Source organism: Neopsephotus bourkii, unplaced genomic scaffold (assembly GCF_033783945.1).
Source record: "Neopsephotus bourkii isolate Nb327-2 ecotype Australia unplaced genomic scaffold, CSIRO-AGI_Nbou_v1 NB_1189, whole genome shotgun sequence".
NCBI lineage: Eukaryota > Metazoa > Chordata > Aves > Psittaciformes > Psittacidae > Neopsephotus > Neopsephotus bourkii.
This window is the reverse complement of record NW_026901674.1, coordinates 5,088,970-5,108,042: the sequence shown is the minus strand read 5'-3', so window position 1 is coordinate 5,108,042 and position 19,073 is coordinate 5,088,970. Positions and strand designations below refer to the sequence as shown.

Below are 19,073 nucleotides of genomic sequence, written 5' to 3'. Positions count from 1 at the left end.
CTACTACAGCACTTACTTCCTGGTTACTTCTCAGTGTAAGTATTCATGACTGCTAATTTCCATGAGTAATGGCTACAGATTCAGCTCTGTAAAGGTTATCAACTGAACACTTCTGCTCCCCTCAGTTCAAGACAGACAAGAACGTAGAGAGGGTTTGAGGAGGGCTGCTACAGAACATCCTCTGTAAGAAGAGACTGAGGGAGCTGCATTTAAGTCTGGTGAAGAGGCAGCCAAGAAGCATTCTAATAGTGCCTGCAGCTATCTGAAGAGCAGTTACAAGGAGAACAGGACACAGCTTTTCCCAGTCTTGCCAGGAGATAGAACAAGGGGCAAGAGCCATTTATTGCAGCTTGGAGAGCTCCCATTTGGGATTATGAAAACCTCTTTTTACTAGGAAGGTGGTGCAGCACCAGATCAGATGCCTAGAGAGACACTTAAACCTTGGCTAAACAAAGCCACTGCTGACCTGGCGTTGCAATAACCCTGCTTCAAATGGAAGGTCAGAGTAGATGATCTCCAACAAATGCTTCCAATGAATGTTTCCACAGCTCTAAAATGGTGCAGGTATTATACACTGAGAAAGACCATAAGAAGGTTTCCCAAATGTCAAAGACCTACATGCTTTCTCATTCCTAGTCTTTGTGAATTCCATGTCAAAACCTTGCCTGCATCATAATGTCTGACAGTATGACATCAGTATCAGACTCACTGCAAAAAGCCTGCCTATCCAGTGCCCCAGCAGTTTCAATACAGAGTTCAGTCACTTTTGCAATTATAACTTTAAGTGTCTTGGGATCAAAAGGAAACATTTGTCACAGTACACTTTATTTTTATTCTGAAAGCTATACTTTCAAATCTGAAAATATGAAGAGCACAACAGTTCTAAACAGATCTTTAGCCTTAAACATTAGCCATCACCATTGGTCACTTTAAAAAGTGATTTAACATAGACAAAGCAATTAGTTTAATGCATCAAGGATGCACAAGTTGAGTTTAAAATGTTAATACCAACTGCACCAAAAATATCTCCCTCAGTCCAGTGTCTTATTAGAGATGGAAATTCAATTCCTAATGAATTCATTTTGCTATATTTGGTTATAGAGAAAACTTTGTCTTGTGCTTAAAAGCATGAGAATGCAAATAGCAGACCAGAACTTGGAGCTCAATTCTTCTTTCAGTTTTGCTACAAAGCTTCAAGTTTTGCAACTCACTTAAACCAAACTTTGTGAAACAATCCACTAAAGTAAATGCACCAGTTTCTGGGTATATGGCTCAATACCAAGGTTTACATTGGAACTAGTGCTGAAGTTCATTGGAATGGGGGTGCTTGGATTCTGAATAATTAAGCTGGCTATCTCCATCATACACATACCTGATCATGCTACTTAGAAGGCTGCTTTGGACCAAAGCAGAATCCATTTGGTATTTCACTTCTGATTACTAACCTAGCAATAAAGCTGCCTCCTATGAGAAGAAATACATCGCTCCCTCCCAGTGGCTGTTTAGAAACCATGGCATTATCCCATTCTGAAAAGCAAGAAGATAAATGTGGCACCTGGAGCTGTAATGAAGTGTGACTTTTACTTCCAGCACACTCCAAATAATGAATTTTGTGCACCGGCTACAGCCAGAACTTCTGCATTTGTGTGGTCACTGATTAGATAAACCAATCTGTTAGAGTTGGCTAGGCTGTCTTATTAAGATAAATGCCTTTGCTAAGCATGGTCAAACTGCCTCTATTTCTTTTCTTCCTGGGGTTGCTGTTACCCAGCTTAGAGTTCAGATTGCTTTTACCTGTGCGTTTCTATACCTCACATTTTACACAAGATTTTTATAATGTATTCTTTGTATTTTCAACCTGACCTTGGAATTCTTCTGGACTATCAGCACTATTTGATTCTATTATTAAAGCCCATATTCATCCGGTCTTCTGGATTTCATATTATAATTTCCCCTTTTTAAATCTATGAAACAACAAAATTTACCAAAGGTAAGATACAATACAAACTTTGAAACTCCTAAAATACATAAAGGAAGCCAAAGAAGGAAAAGAAGCAGATACTTTCAAGAGCTCCTGAGGTCTACGAAGTATTACTCAGGGAAATACTTAGACAGGGCTTTGAGCAATCTGGTCTAGTGGAAGGTGTCCCTACCCACGGCAGGGAGGCTGGAACTAGATGAGCTTTAAGGGCCCTTCCAGCACTATGAAACATGAAGTTCTTCTGTGTAGTAGGAGCACTGAGAAGGCAGAGAAGAGGAAATACTGCCAAATTCCTAGATGTGACACTAGCAGAATACCTAAAGAATGTAGTATTGACTAAATGTTAAAAGGATAAAGATTAGACTTCTAGTCCAAATGCTAAGGTAAATGTGTCTTCTTGCAGAAAACAACAATGGTGACAACAAAAGCTTCTCTCTGTTAAGCCTTTGAAAATGTCCCCTCCTCTAACAGCTGGAGCAAGTCCTTTCACTGGTCTTAGTTCAAAACATCACCCTACCCCAAAAGTGGAACACATGTTCTACGACTCAAAGAAAAAGGTCCTTGGGACAATCTTGAGCTGTTTTATACTGTCAGAAATCACCCAGAAATGGATCCCAGCTGTTTATTCTGAAGTTGTCCTTTCACTGAAAAAAAAAATACACCTTTAATGTTTAAGGACTCTTGGTCATTTTCTTACTTCTCAAAGGAAAAGACTGTTCATGCTGAACTGACCGCGGAGAGGATTTCAGGGTTTTAAGGGGCTGTGTAGACCTGAAGGCTAATGTGGAAGGAAAGAATCAATGATCTGTCTTGGCAAAGGTGAGAGATCGAACTCAAAGAGAGAGAAGCATAGGAGAATTTATGTGCTGCACCTGTGGGAGGGTGTGGAAAGAGGGTCAGGAGGAGCTGCCACATATCACCGCCTGTTCTGCCCCCTCAGTCTTTGATTCCCCTCTGTGCACACCAGCACACAGTGAGCTCATGAGCTCAGATGTGCACCAGGCACAGCAGTGGTGCTGTCTCCCTGAGAGTTCACATCTGTTTTGAACAGACTGAGGAGAGATGGGGAAGGGCTGCCACATCTCCCAGCAGCACAAGACAGCACCCAAACATACTGCTGTCTGAATGCTTTCTGGTGTGGTCATAGAACCTATATCCCTGTCGCAAGCCCCTTGCTTTCTCCTCTTCTGCCCTGTATGAAAACCTGCATCACCAGGAGGTGCATCCATGGAACACTTTCAATGGAAACTATTTCAGCTTGCCAACTATTGGGAAGAGTGGTGTGAAAATTCAGTTGCCATTTTGCACTGCACGGCAGTCTGCCCTGAATCTCTCCCAGTGTAAAAGATTCTGCTGTCCTTTTTAAGACAGAAAATGAGGACTTACATACCCCCACTATGTACTCTGTGTTCTCCACTGCCTCTGGAAAATGCCCACTGGAACTGAATCTCTTGAAGTGGCTGCTTTCCAGACAGAAACAGAGACACAGAAGCTCTACTTTCTCTTTATGGCATGTTGAGAGGATTATTCCTGGTTTAAATCTAAAAATCTCCTTTTCCAATTATACTTCACTTTTCTAGGAAAGAGCTCTGTAGTTTAACACTTACAGGTTAAAACAGTGAGCTGCATGAATCCAAGAGCAGATGTCTGAGCAGAATGGCTTGGAAATTAGTATTGTAGCATGTGGTGAAGAGCAGGCCTTGAGGAAAGAAAGTGGAACATAAGGAAAGAAACATCTCAATTATGACCACTGCCTATCAATCACAATGCAGCATTAAACCCACTTTTGTTTGCAATGCATGGAGAAGGTTCCGCAGTTTACCTGTGCCTATCCCTCAAAAAGCTTTTGTGAACCACAACTTCTTGCTACACAGAGGCATGGCACAAGCTTTCTGGGTCATCACGAGGCAGAAAAGGATTTCTTGTATTTGTGAGACAGAAAAAGAATACCAATAATCACAGCAGACCTTACTTAGGACATCACATCTAGTCAATCACATTTTGGTCTCAGAAGTAATGCCAGTTTTGTAAGGGGAAGACTCTTGGATCCCTTACAAGACCCTGAAATCACCAACTTCTTTCTTTGCACAGAAATCTCCAAATTGCTTGTTTTGTTGTGTCCTTGCCCTTTCACTCTTCCAAAAATTTTCACAGGGACCATAAAAAAATCCAGATTAGCATTACTAAACGTGACTCAAATATTGCTGAATGACAATATACTAAGGGAAAGATTACATTCACTGACAGGTTGATGGTAAATGGGACAACAGCAGCACTGAGACCAGATTTCCAACCAGGGTAATGCTGCTGCAGCTCATTCCCAAGTGACTGTTGCCACAGATCACACTTGTGCAGCAAAGAAAAGCTTAGCTCCAAGCGGCATTACCAAGTTTTTGCTGCATGACGTTATATGCCCTAAGGTGCAGGAGGACATTAGCTGCAAGTTTCATGAGTGGCTTGCATTAGAAAAATGAAGCCATTAAATTCTCATAAGCTTTTAAATTTTTCATGTTATGGTATTCTGGAAATGCTTTTTGCACCGTGGGCATGCACCGGTTACCACAACAGCAAAACCCGACTCTCTTCCTATTTAAGCATCCTCCTCATGTCTCAGGCTCCCCCCTCCCCTTTGTTTCAAAATATCCTCATTGTAGGCCCTTATGGCTCAGGCTGATTTATTAACGCGAGAGAAATGGCCCTGACTGAGCAGTTTCGCTGAGAAAACTGTATACTTGCTATTTTCTGCTAGTTGCACCAGATTTTGCACCTTGGGCTTTCTTTTTCACTATGGTTCCACTTACAGCTTGCATTTTTTTCCTCTTTGCAGTTAAATCTTCTAGATTTCTTTTTCCTATTTTACTTTCTCAGCAAGATAAAAAGAAAACCACCAAATAATCCAATTTATGCCACACAAGTGGACAAACCGCAACGTACAGAACGTGATTAGCAGATGGCTTTGTCAACTGCCTCTGCTTTCATGTGAGCCTGCCTGGGTAATCAAAATGTGTAAACTGAGATCAATTAGTACACCATTTCCCACTGTGCTGAGTTCTCACTTTGTAATCTTCACTCCTCAATTAGCTATCCTTCCCTAATTAAACATAGTGACAAGATGCAGAATTCTCCCTAGCATATCACTTAATTTTAATCCTTATGATTAAAAAGATGTTAATATTACCAAAGTGGAAGCATGGACTCAAGAGAAGCCCAGAAGCTATAAATAATCAGGATGGTTAACGTATTTCTGCTATAAAATACATAAAAAGGCAAAGATGTACAGGCATAAGAAGCACTGGGAAGCTAGTGATTTCTTTGAAAGTAGTGGAAGCAGACAAGGCAGAAGTCTGCTACACTGTGCCTAGACAAGTAAGTTTCAGTTGTCTATGGTTTATGCACCAAAGAATATGTTTATAAAGGAATAAGTATAGCTCAGCTTCACAGATGTCAATCTGGTTAAGTCTTTTGGGTCATCTTGGTGAAAATCAAACACATTTCACATCGCTTTTTTATTAGCAAGGAATTTCATGTGCTGTCACATTACTCTTTCACCAAAATCATTTTTCTATGAAGGTTTCTACAGTGCGGGCTGGTACTGATCAATGTAATGTAATGTAACCCTGGAACACAATGTGTTAAATAAACCTCATCATCAATTCTATCACAAACTGATGTGAAAAAAATTAATACATATTCAGCATAAGAGCTCATTAAAGAAAGCCTCTGGAATTCCAGGCTCACATGCTTAATCCTATAACATAGACTGCCTCTTTAATTATACAAACGTACCATGCAAATGATTTTATTAGCTATGTGTAACTGAAAGATAAATGTACTTCACAGCTCTAGAACTCCATTTCAAAATCAACTGTTTATATTAAAAAGAACCCTCAACATCTCAAAGCAGACTGGGTGACTGATGTTTGTAAGCCTACAGAATATTTAAGGCAAGCTAAATAGCAGTGTGCTATTTTTTCCCTTCCCTTTGCTCTGCCCTGAGCGCATCTGCTATGCCATCTTTTACTTTCTTATTTTATAGCTTCTGCATTCACATGCTCCTGCCACATTCCAGACTCTTCCTTAAAACCTTATTCCTGCTGGCATGCTCAAGGAATTCCAGCCTGCAGATTCTGCTCTGCACTTACAGCACCCAAAGAATGTGAACTGAAAGATGAGCTAGAAGAATGCTTTTACTAAAAAGAAACACACTGCCAAGAGCATTGGATCCTTTGCTCCTCTAATAAACAATGTACAGTGCCTGAATTTCATCTGGATAAGGGATTAAAAGTGCTTGTCATAGTAATATATTAAGACAGCAAAGTGCTTTTTGTCATCAGTAACACAAGACTAATAGGACACTGAATTTTCTTGTGTCAGGAGGACCTCAGATGATACAGAGGTGAGATCATGGGTTTGTGTCCATGTTTGCACACCATCGTGATGAGGCTACAAGTGCCAGGCCACTTTCAGGGGCAGGAAGTGGCTTGCCTCAACCCCTAAGTCATCTTTCCATGCTGGGGTCTAAACTCCAGGCCCAGAGCAGGTAGCTGCATTTCACTGCTTCTACAAGGACAGGAACAAGGGCAGGTCACATCCACAGGAGCAGGGTAGAGTTCTTCCCCATGCTGTCCAACCAGACCACGCTGCCAAGGTCTCCCCAATCAGAAAACAGATGAGCAATCTGAATTAATTACTCACAATGCGAGCTCTTCATGAGAATGGGATTCCTTCTACTACTGGCAAATACAGCACTTCTGACAGAACTACACCAAAGCAAAGAATTGGAAACGGAACAACTAGGACACAGAAACAAGAAAAGTTAATGCCATTTATGATGCCTTACATTTTATGGTGGGGACAATTGCAAACCTGACTAATGCATCCCAAGAGTCATTCTTCAGGATGTAACAAACATAGATTCAATGCACATTAATTCCAGCAGACATGCTTCAAGAAAGGAAACTTAAGACAAAGGAGGTCCTACAGAGATTGCACTCTGCTCTTGCCACAGAGCTCTCTCTGAGTGAACCAGACCTCAATAGGTGTGACACAGCTTTAGAACTATCTCTGGACATGTAAGAATTGAGCATGAGGGGCAGGAAGAAGCATCTGTGGACTGTTATTCAGGAATAAAGGGAATAAAGCAATTCTGATTCAGCAAAGTGAAGATGCAAAGTCATGCAGCTCTCTATGGCCTACCAAACTTAGACACCCAGGAAGCCCCAGAGAGCAAGACAAATGAGAACAAATACCTGCTTTGAAGCGGTAACAACTCAAGTATCAACAGAGTTAAGGAGATAAAAAGCACAACAGATGAATACAGATGGGGCAGGCAGAGTAACAGCAAGAAGCAATGAGGAGCAGCTTTCATACATTAGTAAATTCATCACACTCAAGTTTTTGCAGGCGTGAATAAAAGCAGCATTTTAGACAGTGTTTCAGAGGAGGAAAATGAGTTAACATTACAGATGTTCATGTTCAGAACATGCAGCTTATGTCTGAGTTGATGCAGATGAAGGAGTCAAATGCAGGCTGATTCCCTGTCAAATATGAGGCTACTAGACCCTTGAGCAGCAATACTCTGAAGAGAAACAAAACAGGCCAGATTACAAAGCCAAGGAAATGATGCTGCAGTAACCAAGATGCAAAATCAGCGACAGCCTTGTTGAAAGCTCAGCAGTATGTACAGAGAGGAAAAGCTGTTATGCAGACAGAACTATCAGGATTTTGATAGGCTGGGTGGAAAGAGAGAGGAGGAGATGTGAGCTTAAGGGAACACCCAGATTGCTCATTCCGATGAGACAGCAGCTAGAAGGGGACATCGCAGGAGCACTTGGACAGATTAAGAGTTCCAGGCTAGCAATGGTTTGTTTAAGGCAAGACAGAATGAGGAGATATCAGAGGTGCACTGAGATTGTAGGCTGTACAAAAGATGATGGATGTTGAGTGCAGAAGCAGACCTACAACACTGCTTAATGGACTTCATTAATTCCATGCAATATTTAGCTTTGCCTAGACAACTATTTAACCATTCCAGAAAGTCTGGGCTTTACATTGTGAACCAATGACTGAAGCCATCAGTATTTTTGTTCTAGTGCTACATCACTTGCTACAGATTACCCATTTCCACAACTCATTAACACTTCCCACTAGTTAACTCAGTTTAGACTACTGCTTGTATGTCAGTGTATTTCCAGTAGCAAAGTTTCTACCACTGCCTTTGCACACTTCACTTGATGCCCCAATTACTCTTAGGACAAGCTCTCTTTTTCGAGATGCTTGCATGTTCCAATAGCCAGCAACAAGAGCTGCAACTTCTGATCCATCTGTACATACTGGTTTGAGGAACGTGTTGGATCCAACCATAGGAATTTGAAAGACTGAATGGCAATGCAGGACTCTCCATGCTCTGCACTTCTTTCTTCATCCCCATTACTTTGAAAAGATGAACCATGTGTCAAATAAACACCAATTACCTCCCTAAACTCCTGTTTTCCTGCAAGTGATCACACACCCCGAGTTAAAAGCCTTGTCAGTCCTTGCTGCTTATCAAGCTTGCCGATAAAAGTACAACGATCACAGACACAACCACAGACACAGACACTAGTTAATGACATTCCATTGTGCCACAAATGAGAAATGCCAAGAGATCTACTTTACCCTGCCCTGCTCCTTACACAGCTCCCAGTTCACGAGCACACATGCACACAGACAGCAGGCAGACAACAATATACAGAGATAATGAATGGGTCTCTAGCGTTTCAGATTTACCTACAACCGTGTCCTTCCATCAGAACTTTAAGAGTGTTTTGCTTCTGGCACTAGCATTAGCAATCCCACAATAAAGACTGTTAAGAAAAATGTTGCTCAACATTAGAGATAGTTAGAAACAGAGTCAGAAAAATCTGGGTGCTTCCCAGGAGCACTTTGCAAATTACTCATGATCTACTAGAGGTATTTTACATAACGTGCATCACATCGCTGCTGCCAGTGGGTTACACGAGTCTCTGACCAAAGTAAATAAATAGAAATCAAAACAGAAGATGAGCATCCTGATGAAAAGAAGAATGTGTGCATCTCATGTGTTAAAGACAAACTGAATTTGAAATAAAGGACATGCATATGGAAAGTGCACATATTTGGGGAGGTTTAGGGGGAGAGAGTTAAAATGCAGATAAACCTCTTACTGGTGCAAATAACATTTCAATTTAGCTCTATATCCAGACTATCCAGTTCACAATCCTTTCATTCCTACTGTGGGAAAATGGGAACTGGGAAAAAAGTCCCACTGAGGAGGTTCTTTGCTTTCCCTCCTCTTCCTTATTCTTTATTTTTATTTTACTTAAAAAGTCTGTGATGACCTAAAGAAAATAACAGAACCAAACTGTGTGCAGTACTTTAAAATCAGCTTTCCCTTGGGTCTCGAAACTGCATCGCTTTCATGTGCACCAAATTCAGCGGGAACAGAGTGCACAAGAAGACTAAAACATCAGAATGAGGGACACCAATATATAAAAGTAAATAGAAAGAAAAAGTCATTTAAGAGGTAAACATGTCTTACTCAAAGCTACTGCTCGGTAGAGTTAACTCCTCGTTAGTGTTACTAGTCTCTTTTCTAGACCATTTGTATACAGTTTATACCAGAACTAATTGTCCCAAATAAAGTTTATCATTTAGCCTATCAACTAGGTCTTTAAAGGGGCTTTTCTACATTCAGCCTGTAATCTTACCTTGTAGGCGGCTTGTCTCATAAACTGCTTTGCAGGCTGCTTCCAAATAGCAGGCACTGTAATGACCCATCTTACTTCAGTGTTTTCAAAGTCTGAGCCTCCTTGGTCACTGAGCTCCTAGATAAGATGAAACCAGAGGTCAGTGTAAAATGATGGGTGTCCACTTCATAAGAAAACATTCTTTTCTTCTGGCTCGAGTAACAGTAGCTTTCTCTCTTCAACTCTTTTCCTCTTCCATCCACACTACAAATCAGAATTATTGCCAACCTGTCAAGAATGCTTTACTGCGCCAAAAGCGGGATTAGGGTTGAAGCCTTCTCAAGGAGGGCTATAGAAAAGTTTACTGCTTAACATGAAATAGAAAAGTTAGTTTTTCCAAAAGCAGCTCCTGCACTGGTGAACGTTACAGAGCATTCACGTACACTCTTGGTCACAGTGCGGGATTTGCTGTTCGCTTGAGGAATTCACACTTGCACCTTGATTAATACACAGAAATACATTTGAGGTATCACTGATGAACATTATGCTTTACAATCTGGGTTTTTCAATGACTTCTTTATACACCATGTACCTTTAAAGCAACTTTTTACAACTCGGTTAACAAGAGGAAGTTACAGTTAAACCCTTTAAAAAAATAACTGCTTGCTCCTTGAAAATTTTGCTCTAAGCAAGCACTCAAGACCAGTTTAGTTCTTTTATTGTCCCCTTTTTTCCCCTTGAAAAGAGGAAAGTCTGTATTGCATTTGCGAATTAGGTGATATACTGACATGTTTTGGGAAAGGTTCCAAGCAAAATGTCATTACCATATGTCCTATCTAAATCTCCATCCAAACAGGGAAAGGTTCAGAAAAGTGAACAAGAGGCCTTTAGAATGTGAAAAACTCTTTCTGCATGTGCTGTGCAAAGGTGTTGTGTTTGTTTAGCTATGCTGCAGTTCAAAAATCCAGGCTGGAAAAGTGCTACCTTTATATTGCACAGGGCACAGGAATGGGCAGATGATGGTGCAAAGTAACGATTCATTTACATCACTCGTCCAATTAGTTTCAGCATGCACACATAAATCACAGGGATTTATTAACATCAAGAAAAGCTGTAGCCTTGAGCAGGCAGGACAGCATATATATGAAACCCAACAGCATTCACTAAGAAATTCCCCAGACTATGCATGGGCTCAAGTCTGTGACTCCATGATCAATCCCAAAATCTAGTTAAGTCTTTGACCAGATGAGGAATTGGAGTTGTAACGGCAAGAACGGTTCCCTGTTCCCTTAAAGAGATCTCACAGATAATATGTTAAACCCATCCAAAATGGTAGGCTCCATTTTAACAAGGCCATTTTAAACAATGCTTGCTGGGATGCATATACAGATTTGACTCAGCAGCTTGCTTACATGGACATTACAGTGCTGCATTTGAAGCCAGTGTGTACTTAACTTATGTTTGACTGTTTATATGAGATTTTAAATCTCAAAAACCTGTTTCCTGGGGACATATATTTTGCAGAAGAATATGCAAAACAACCTTGTGTCCCAAGAAGAATATCACAAGAAATGAGTATTTCAACATTTCAAATGGGAAATGGAAAATAAAAAGCCACACCAGCCACAGCAGGGGGAGAAAAAGGAGAAAAGAGAAAAGCAACATAAATGGAGGCAGTCCATCAGAACACAGTATGACTTTACAAATTAAATCCCTAACAGATGTCTCTGTTACTTTCCTCTTGTTCCAGTGCCTTACCTCCCTCACAGTAAAGAGCTTCTTCCTTACATCTAGCCTGAACTTCCCCTGTTTCAGTTTGAACCCATTACCCCCTGTCCTATCACTACAGTCCCTAATGAAGGGTCCCTCCCCAGCATCCCTATAGGCCCCCTTCAGATACTGTAAGACTGCTATGAGGTCTCCACGCAGCCTTCTCTTCTCCAGGCTGAACAGCCCCAACTTTCTCAGCCTGTCTTCACACAGGAGGTGCTTCAGCCCGTGATCATCTTCATGGCCTCCTCTGGACTTGCTCCAACAGCTCCATGTCCTTCTTACAATGGAGACATCAAAACTGTGATCTGCTGGTTACGAAGGAGGCGATCCTGCCCCTCTAGCTCTGGTCTTGAGTGAACACAGAACGTGTTGTTCCAGCAGAAGTATAGGAGATGAGGACAGGACACATCCTCAAACTTATTCCTGTGCTTCAGCACCTGCATTTTTTAATTGTCTTTTCAAATCAACATTTTTTCCATGAAAAAAAAAAAAAACAGTGGAAAATATTTAAGCCAGTAAGAAGATATTCAGAGCTCTGCATCTCAGTGATGCACTTAACTATTAGCGAATCAAGCTTCCTCTGTGTGAGGGGAAATCACTTCAGGCTATTGTGAGATCTCCAGAGTCCACAGCCTGCCTAGAGTTTCTACAGCTTCCTTACTTTGTTTACATCAAATACTACTGAGGCCAGAGCTTGGCAAGGTTAGCAGGGCTAATCTCACATTTATACCGGCTATAAAACCAGCAAATCTAGATAAGGAAGCATTACCCTACCTTTAATGCCTGTTCCTTAAAGTATTGCAGAGCGTAAGCAAATATCTCAAGTGCTTTGACTTTTTTGCCATTTGCAGCTGTCAGGTCTGTCTCCATGGTAAGATTCTACATGAAAGAAAATAAGTGGAAGTTATTAAAAGGAAAAGGAAACCATGAAATTAATTCCCATTGCTTGAGGAAAGGGAATTCTTCATTATCCACCTGGTTAGGAAAAAGTGACAAAATTGTTCTGAAGAGGATCTAACTCATCACTTGAATTTCCTGGAGCATGACATCTGCTGCTTATTTTAGACTTTGTTTTTTAACACCTACTGTATCTACAGATAGCTGCGGGCAGAGAAAGAAATATGGACTACCTATTAAAGAATTACATTGAATGTATCTGTGATTAATTGCAACAAAGCTGCATATGCAAGATATTTAATCCAAGAGTTAAAAGCATAGATTTTTGGCTTCCCACCAACACATGAAACCAGAAAACACCTCATTACAGAAAGTACTGGCCAAGTCCCAAAACTCTAGAATGGATTAAAGGCAAAAATATAATCAGCAGGAATAATGTCAAATTAGCAACATGATTTGCACTTGCAGTTTTGACAATGAACTCAGGGTAAATTTGCTCCTCTGCACTAGAGTTCTGGATGGATCTTATGCTCCATTTCTGTTTTCTGACTAGAGTTGTAAAACAAACCAACTTCATGCAGACTCCCTCGACAGCTATGAATTTCACCCAGGCAAATTAGGACATGAAGATCTAAGCAAAGCAGATACTGAACTTCTGAGATCTAAAAACAAGGCTGGCAAAATACACTCACCAAATGCAGCGAGAAGCAAAATGAATCATAATGTTAACTGACTTTATTTTATTTACTCTCTAAACAGATATAGAACCACTTCACATATAGTTGACAATCTTTAGGCAGAAATCTAGTACTGTTCACAGGAAGGTAATCTGAGTTTTCAAACTCAATTATTCAAGGGAATTGGTTATTACTTACACCAGTGGTATGTAGCTTCATCTTAAACTTTTCAAAATACAACCAGTGCTTTGATTCAGTGGGATCCAAGTCATGGTAGAAATCTCTTGCTGCATACCCAAAGCTATGAAACTTCCTCTCTGGTGTTAGGAGGATAGTGGTAGGTGTCTTCTGATTGGATACGCCTGGATCCCCACCTTCCCATCGCCTATCCAACAAGCGAAAGAGCTTCAGTAAGTGATACTAATGTTTGGAGCAGCAGGAAAAACAGTGTATCATGAGGAAAACAACGTGGTGGCAGACTGCACAGATTACTTTTGCCTTCCAACAACACTAATTTCAATCCTTATAATACCAAAAGCAAGTGATTTTATTCACATCCAAGAAAAGAAGACTGTAATTTTCATTTCAGATAATTCAATACGTTTTGCAGTTAGTCATATCGTTTTTAAGGACATAATCATGCTCTGTCTTTGATAAGCGTACAGGTTCCATGAAGCAAGTCATGCACAATAAACACTTAAATTTTCAGACCAAGTGTATGCATGTAATAAATACTGTACAGAAGAAAAGAAATCAGGTAATTGTCCAAGAACACTATTAAGAAAAACCCCACATCTTCAAAATGAGCAGCCTATCTGTTGTCAATCAGAGTCCATGAATGCCTCTTTGTAGGGAATATTTTCCCCATTTTGAGTTAAGGACCTGTTTAAGCCATCTGAGCGCAACTGCAGAGAAGTCGATTAGATCCCCATTTCTCTCACAGAACGCTCTCTGAAGCGAGGCAAGCCAGTTCAACCGGAATTGAATCCTGTGTCTGATTTCCTGGACACCTGAAACTCTGAAGACACGTCTGCAGATGTTGAGTTCTCTGCGTCGCACTCTCTACCCACCTGAAGTTGATGGATTTTGTGTTTTAAATGCCCCAAATCTCCACCAAAGCATTTCCCTCACTACCACCCAGTAAAATGGTGAATAAAACTACCCTATCCTACCAAGATCGTGAAGGTATCTTCAGGAAGACCCAAGAAGCACAAAAGTATTAAGGCAAAAGCAACCCAAAGCTTGATTCACAGAATGGATAAAGAAATAAATAAGAACACTGAATACGTGAACACCCAGCAGCAGGAATCGGAAGGGCATGGCAGGACAAGGTCAGACAGTAGGAAGCACAGACACAGCTGTGAGCATTCTTGTCTTCTCCTCAGTGCTCCATCAGAAGAAAAAAGCAGAATGGAAGAACAAGAACCTCACAGTAATGCTCCTCCTCGCCCTATGTACGTGTACTTTCAGCATGCTAAACAAACACTTACCAGAAAACATTTTCTTCAGAAGGCCTTAGTGGAAAATCTGTTTATGCTGTCAGGCATAATCATAACACAGCTCAAACAGGAGCCAAGTTAAGATCACACAGGCAAGTGCTTTCATTATTAAACCACATGTTGATTACTTCTTTCTAAAGATAGCCAAACACACTTTCATAATATAGTACTGCCAAGGTTCTTGTTCTGATGCACAAAAAGGTTGCCTTGTTTTGTGGTACTTGTTTCTGTGACATAGGAAGATTATGGATGATTTTAAAGGTCTTTTCCAATCTACTTGATTCTCACTGAAAAAAACCTCTTCCATTTCACTCTCAGAAACAGTTGAGGCAATTGAAAATTAATGGACTTCCAGACCAAGGCAGACAACTGATACGGAAAATGACAATCTAAGGGGTTAATACTTGGCAAAGTAACAAGGAAGAGGATCTTCTAAAGTGCTGGAAACCCTTCAGACCACTCAGCTAGATCAAACAGAGTGAAATCTGCCCTTTTCTGCACTACCAATGGCAGGGAATAACAGGTCTATGAATTCACTTCAGTGTACAGGGCAATTCCACTGCTCTGAGAGCAGAAACAGCATAATGGGAAATTAAATGATTTCCACCTTCATCTGCTCAGAAAAACTTCCCTAAACCTCCCTAGCTCCCACTGCTCAGGCCCTGAGCTATTGTTAGCTGGCAAAGGCTCTGCTCCAGGTCATTCCTTCTAACCTGCTGCTAAGCAATGTACTTTGGTCAGCTCGAAAACTCTTTGAGTAGGTGTTAGAGCAAACATATGGCTGCAATGTGAAGAAGCTGGGATCCCACAGCCCATGAGCAGAAAACGCTGCCTATTTCACCAGATTGCTGAATCCCACACACCCGCTGCAAAAAGAGAGGAGACAGACTGCTATCGTTTTTGCTTGGAATCATTAATGATTCATTCTGAGTCACTGGTGGGAAATTCCATAAATAGGATGTGGCTAATAACAAAACTTCTTTATTTTTCATTGCGGCTGGGCACATTTGCTCTGTCCGGAATAAGCACACTTAAGGAGCAGTTTAAATGAAGATAAATTGATGCTCAGTGGTATGGGCTGAAAGTTTCAAAGCCACCTAGAGAATTGGATGTTCACTTCCTGAGGAGTTTCTGATGGAAACTCAAGACAGTAATGGCTCAGCATATTCTAAAGTTCTCAGCTTGTATTACTGTTCGGTCACATAAAGAGCAAAATGGAAACTGAATGGGAAACCTGACTTTAGCATTTGCAATCAGAGCTTTAAAGGTATTCCTGTGTGACATCTATTTGAGAGATGCAGCTGCAAAAGTATGCACATGGTAACTTCTGACTGCCCATTCTTCTCAGGTGGAGCACTCAATCAGTGGAGGATACCAGCCAGTAGGGCTGGGATTTCACATCTTCATCTGCAGTCTTCTTTCTGCCCCCCAATAGGGGCAAAAGAATAGTAATTACTGCTCTTAGGCTAAAGAAAAATATATGGAAATACCTATTAAGAGCATAGACTAACACAAGCCAGAAGTATTCTAAATGCACACGGGCTATATCTTCTCAAAGCAGGGTCTGAGCTGCAAATCTATTCAAGCAGAACCCGGTGTAGATTTCTGCCTAAATTCAGACATATTAGACCAGTTCCTAGGTTGATATAAAGTGGAGTAGCTCCACGTATCAGCATTGACCTGTTTATAGCCACAGAGGGTCTGACTGCATATTAAAAGTGAAAAAAGAAGCAGTAAGAAAGTTAGCATGGAAAGGATCACAAGGTTATACTAAGGTTAGAGAAATGCCCTGAATCTGGCTGACAGAGAGAGCAAAGAGAGCGATTCGTGCAGAGTGATGAGAATTTGATACAGAACTGCAGCATAACAGTCAGGGAAACGAAGTAGTGGGGTCATCAAAACGTAGCTGAACACAGCTAGAAGTGTGTTTGCAGGAGAAAGGCAAGCACATGTCTGCCAAGAATTACAATCAAACAGGGAAGAGAAGCAAAAGGAAAAACCTGAAGGTTGAAGTGAAGTTACAGTGAAAAAAGACCACATTCTGCCACCTTCCAAAGACAGGCTGCAGTTTTCATAATCACGTGCACTATTTCATTTATTTTTCTCCATCTGTGAAATACATTCAGATTGCTGCTGCTTAACCAGCAGCCAAAACATTTATAACTTCACTTAAGTGTATATAAATCAATAGGAGTTTTCCCAAAACTGTGTTATACCTTCTCTATTCCCTCCAACAGAGACATTATTATTAACTGATTCTACAGCTTTCGCTTTGGCTTTGGCACTGCCCCTACCACTGAAGTGCTTGCTGAACTCATGGCCAGATTCTTCACATACATTTTAACCACAGCTATCTGGGGCCCTCAGCACAAGAGGGATGTGGACCTGCTTGAGTGAGGCCAGAGGAGGCCATGGAGATGCTTGCGAGGGCTGGAGCAGCTCTGCTCTGGAGCCAGGCTGAGAGAGCTGGGCTGGGGCAGCCTCAGAAGAGAAGGCTCCTGAAGGGGAGACCTTAGAGCAGCTCCAGTGCCTGAAGGGGCTGCAGGAAACCTGGAGAGGGGCTTGGGACAAGGGCCTGTAGGGACAGGCCAAGGGGAATGGCTTGAACCTGCCAGAGGGGAGACTGAGCTGAGCTCTTAGGCAGAAGCTCTTCCCTGTGAGGGTGCTGAGGCGCTGGCACAGGGTGCCCAGAGAAGCTGTGGCTGCCCCATCCCTGGCAGTGTTCAAGGCCAGGTTGGACACAGGGGCTTGGAGCAAGCTGCTCTAGTGGAAGGTGCCCCTGCCTGTGGTGTGAGGGATGGAACTGGATGAGCTTTAAGGTCGCTTCCAAACCAAACCAGTCTGGGATTCTATCATCTGTGTAGAAGCATGAAGAACTAGGAAGAGTTGACAGGCATGAATTATTACCTTAATTAAAATTGATATAACAATGCCTTATTCTAGGCAATCAAAGTGCAGTCATTCATCCATCATCTAGAAACACACACCCAACTCCAAATACGTGTTCTAGTCTACTGATATGAGTGAGGCTACTCATGCATTTAAAGCCAAGTATATGCTCAAATAACTTTGTTAGGTCAATGCTTATAAATACATATTTTTAGGGCATCACAGCAATTAAGCACACAGAGTCAAAGACATGACTTTGTCTACTAATTACACAACTGGAATCACAACTTTGCTGATACTACACTCAAGAGTGGTAGTAAGTGCTGGGTGTTCACCCTTTTCTGAAGTAGGACCTTCTCAATAAACCCATCTTAACCTTAACTGAGATAGCTACAGAAAAGCAGCTTTGTTAACAGGCAGTCAGAAATCTAAATGTCTGGAAAGGATCACCCCTAAGTAGGGAAGGTGGAAAATATGTGAGGAAGCAAAGAGGACGATGCATCACTGGTAGGCTTTATTTTCATGTAAACATTCTCGAGTGCGGGCGGGAAGTTGCATTTACTCTGCTGAAATATTCGTTAATCATCCAACATGTGAGGCCCATTATATACAGAGTTTGAACCTCTTAATACCTTCTGAACTACTGAAGCCTTATTTTGATACATACACCATTCGTTTCATTGAATTTCATGATTTATGTCGATTTATATGTAAATATCTATAAAAATATAGGCTATTTCATAAGGAAGTTTTGGTACATCTTCCGAAAAAACCTTCCCTGCCACTAATATTTATTAAGGGAAAATAAATAATTTTTGGTATTAAAACATTTTCCATGGTTTAAAATACCTTGTTGGAAATCTGAATACATTCCCCCTCCCAAAATAAGTTCCTTCCTTCTGGTTGAAAATATATAAATGGGTTTAGTTTCTTTTTACATCAGTATCTCATATGTACACAGGTCTGAAATCACAATCATGCTACCATTACTGAATGAGGAAGAAAAAGTGGTGTTTTGAACTATAAGTAGTAAAATACCAGTTAACATTTGGAACATAGTCTCAGCCAGCCACACAGCACCTAGATTTTAATGTCCCAGCAGGGAGCCTGGTATCCTGGAAGGAGGATCTAGTATGCAATTTAGTGCAGTATAGCGTGAGCCCAATGGCAAAAACTGGGTCCTGAGGTAAGGAATCCGAAGAGCATAAAGGACATCGCTAGGAACAGCAGTGATTTCACTTAGTAAAATCTCCATAGAGATTATGGGAACAACAGTAGGTTTGCTCAGGTACAGCTTCGGAGATGTACTCCCTCATTGCATTCAGCTTCTTTGAGAAAGCTGATTAATCATTTGCTGTCATAAGACAAGTGGCATTAATAAAAATAGGTTCCAACTTGACAACCCTGTAACCTGTCTGAGACAGCAACACATGGCCTGGCCTTTGACTTCCAGCCTCACACAGCTTCCTGTGCTGTTCAGAGAACAATAGATGGATGAGATGCATAAAAGGCCTTGAAGCATTACTCATCCACAGTGAAAAGGGTAAGTATCTTTGCAACTGGATGCAATATTTACCTCCATTTAGACAGTATTTCAAACCACTCAGCTGCATTGGATCTCTGAAATACTTGCAACTGTATACAAAACCTG

The 19,073-nt window shown here is 41.1% G+C and overlaps 1 protein-coding gene across 1 annotated transcript in view; it reads right to left on the bottom strand.

The window, feature by feature from the left end:
- The window catches only part of HSPA12A (heat shock protein family A (Hsp70) member 12A), a 58,920-nt gene that overhangs the window by 19,058 nt on the left and 20,789 nt on the right, over nucleotides 1-19,073 (bottom strand). The window contains exons 4-6 of the mRNA XM_061364245.1: nucleotides 13,233-13,419; nucleotides 12,235-12,339; nucleotides 9,709-9,825 (exon numbers count right to left, since the gene is read on the bottom strand). Coding sequence (XP_061220229.1) covers nucleotides 9,709-9,825; nucleotides 12,235-12,339; nucleotides 13,233-13,419 — 409 coding nt within the window. The remainder of the gene's footprint in view (nucleotides 1-9,708; nucleotides 9,826-12,234; nucleotides 12,340-13,232; nucleotides 13,420-19,073) is intronic.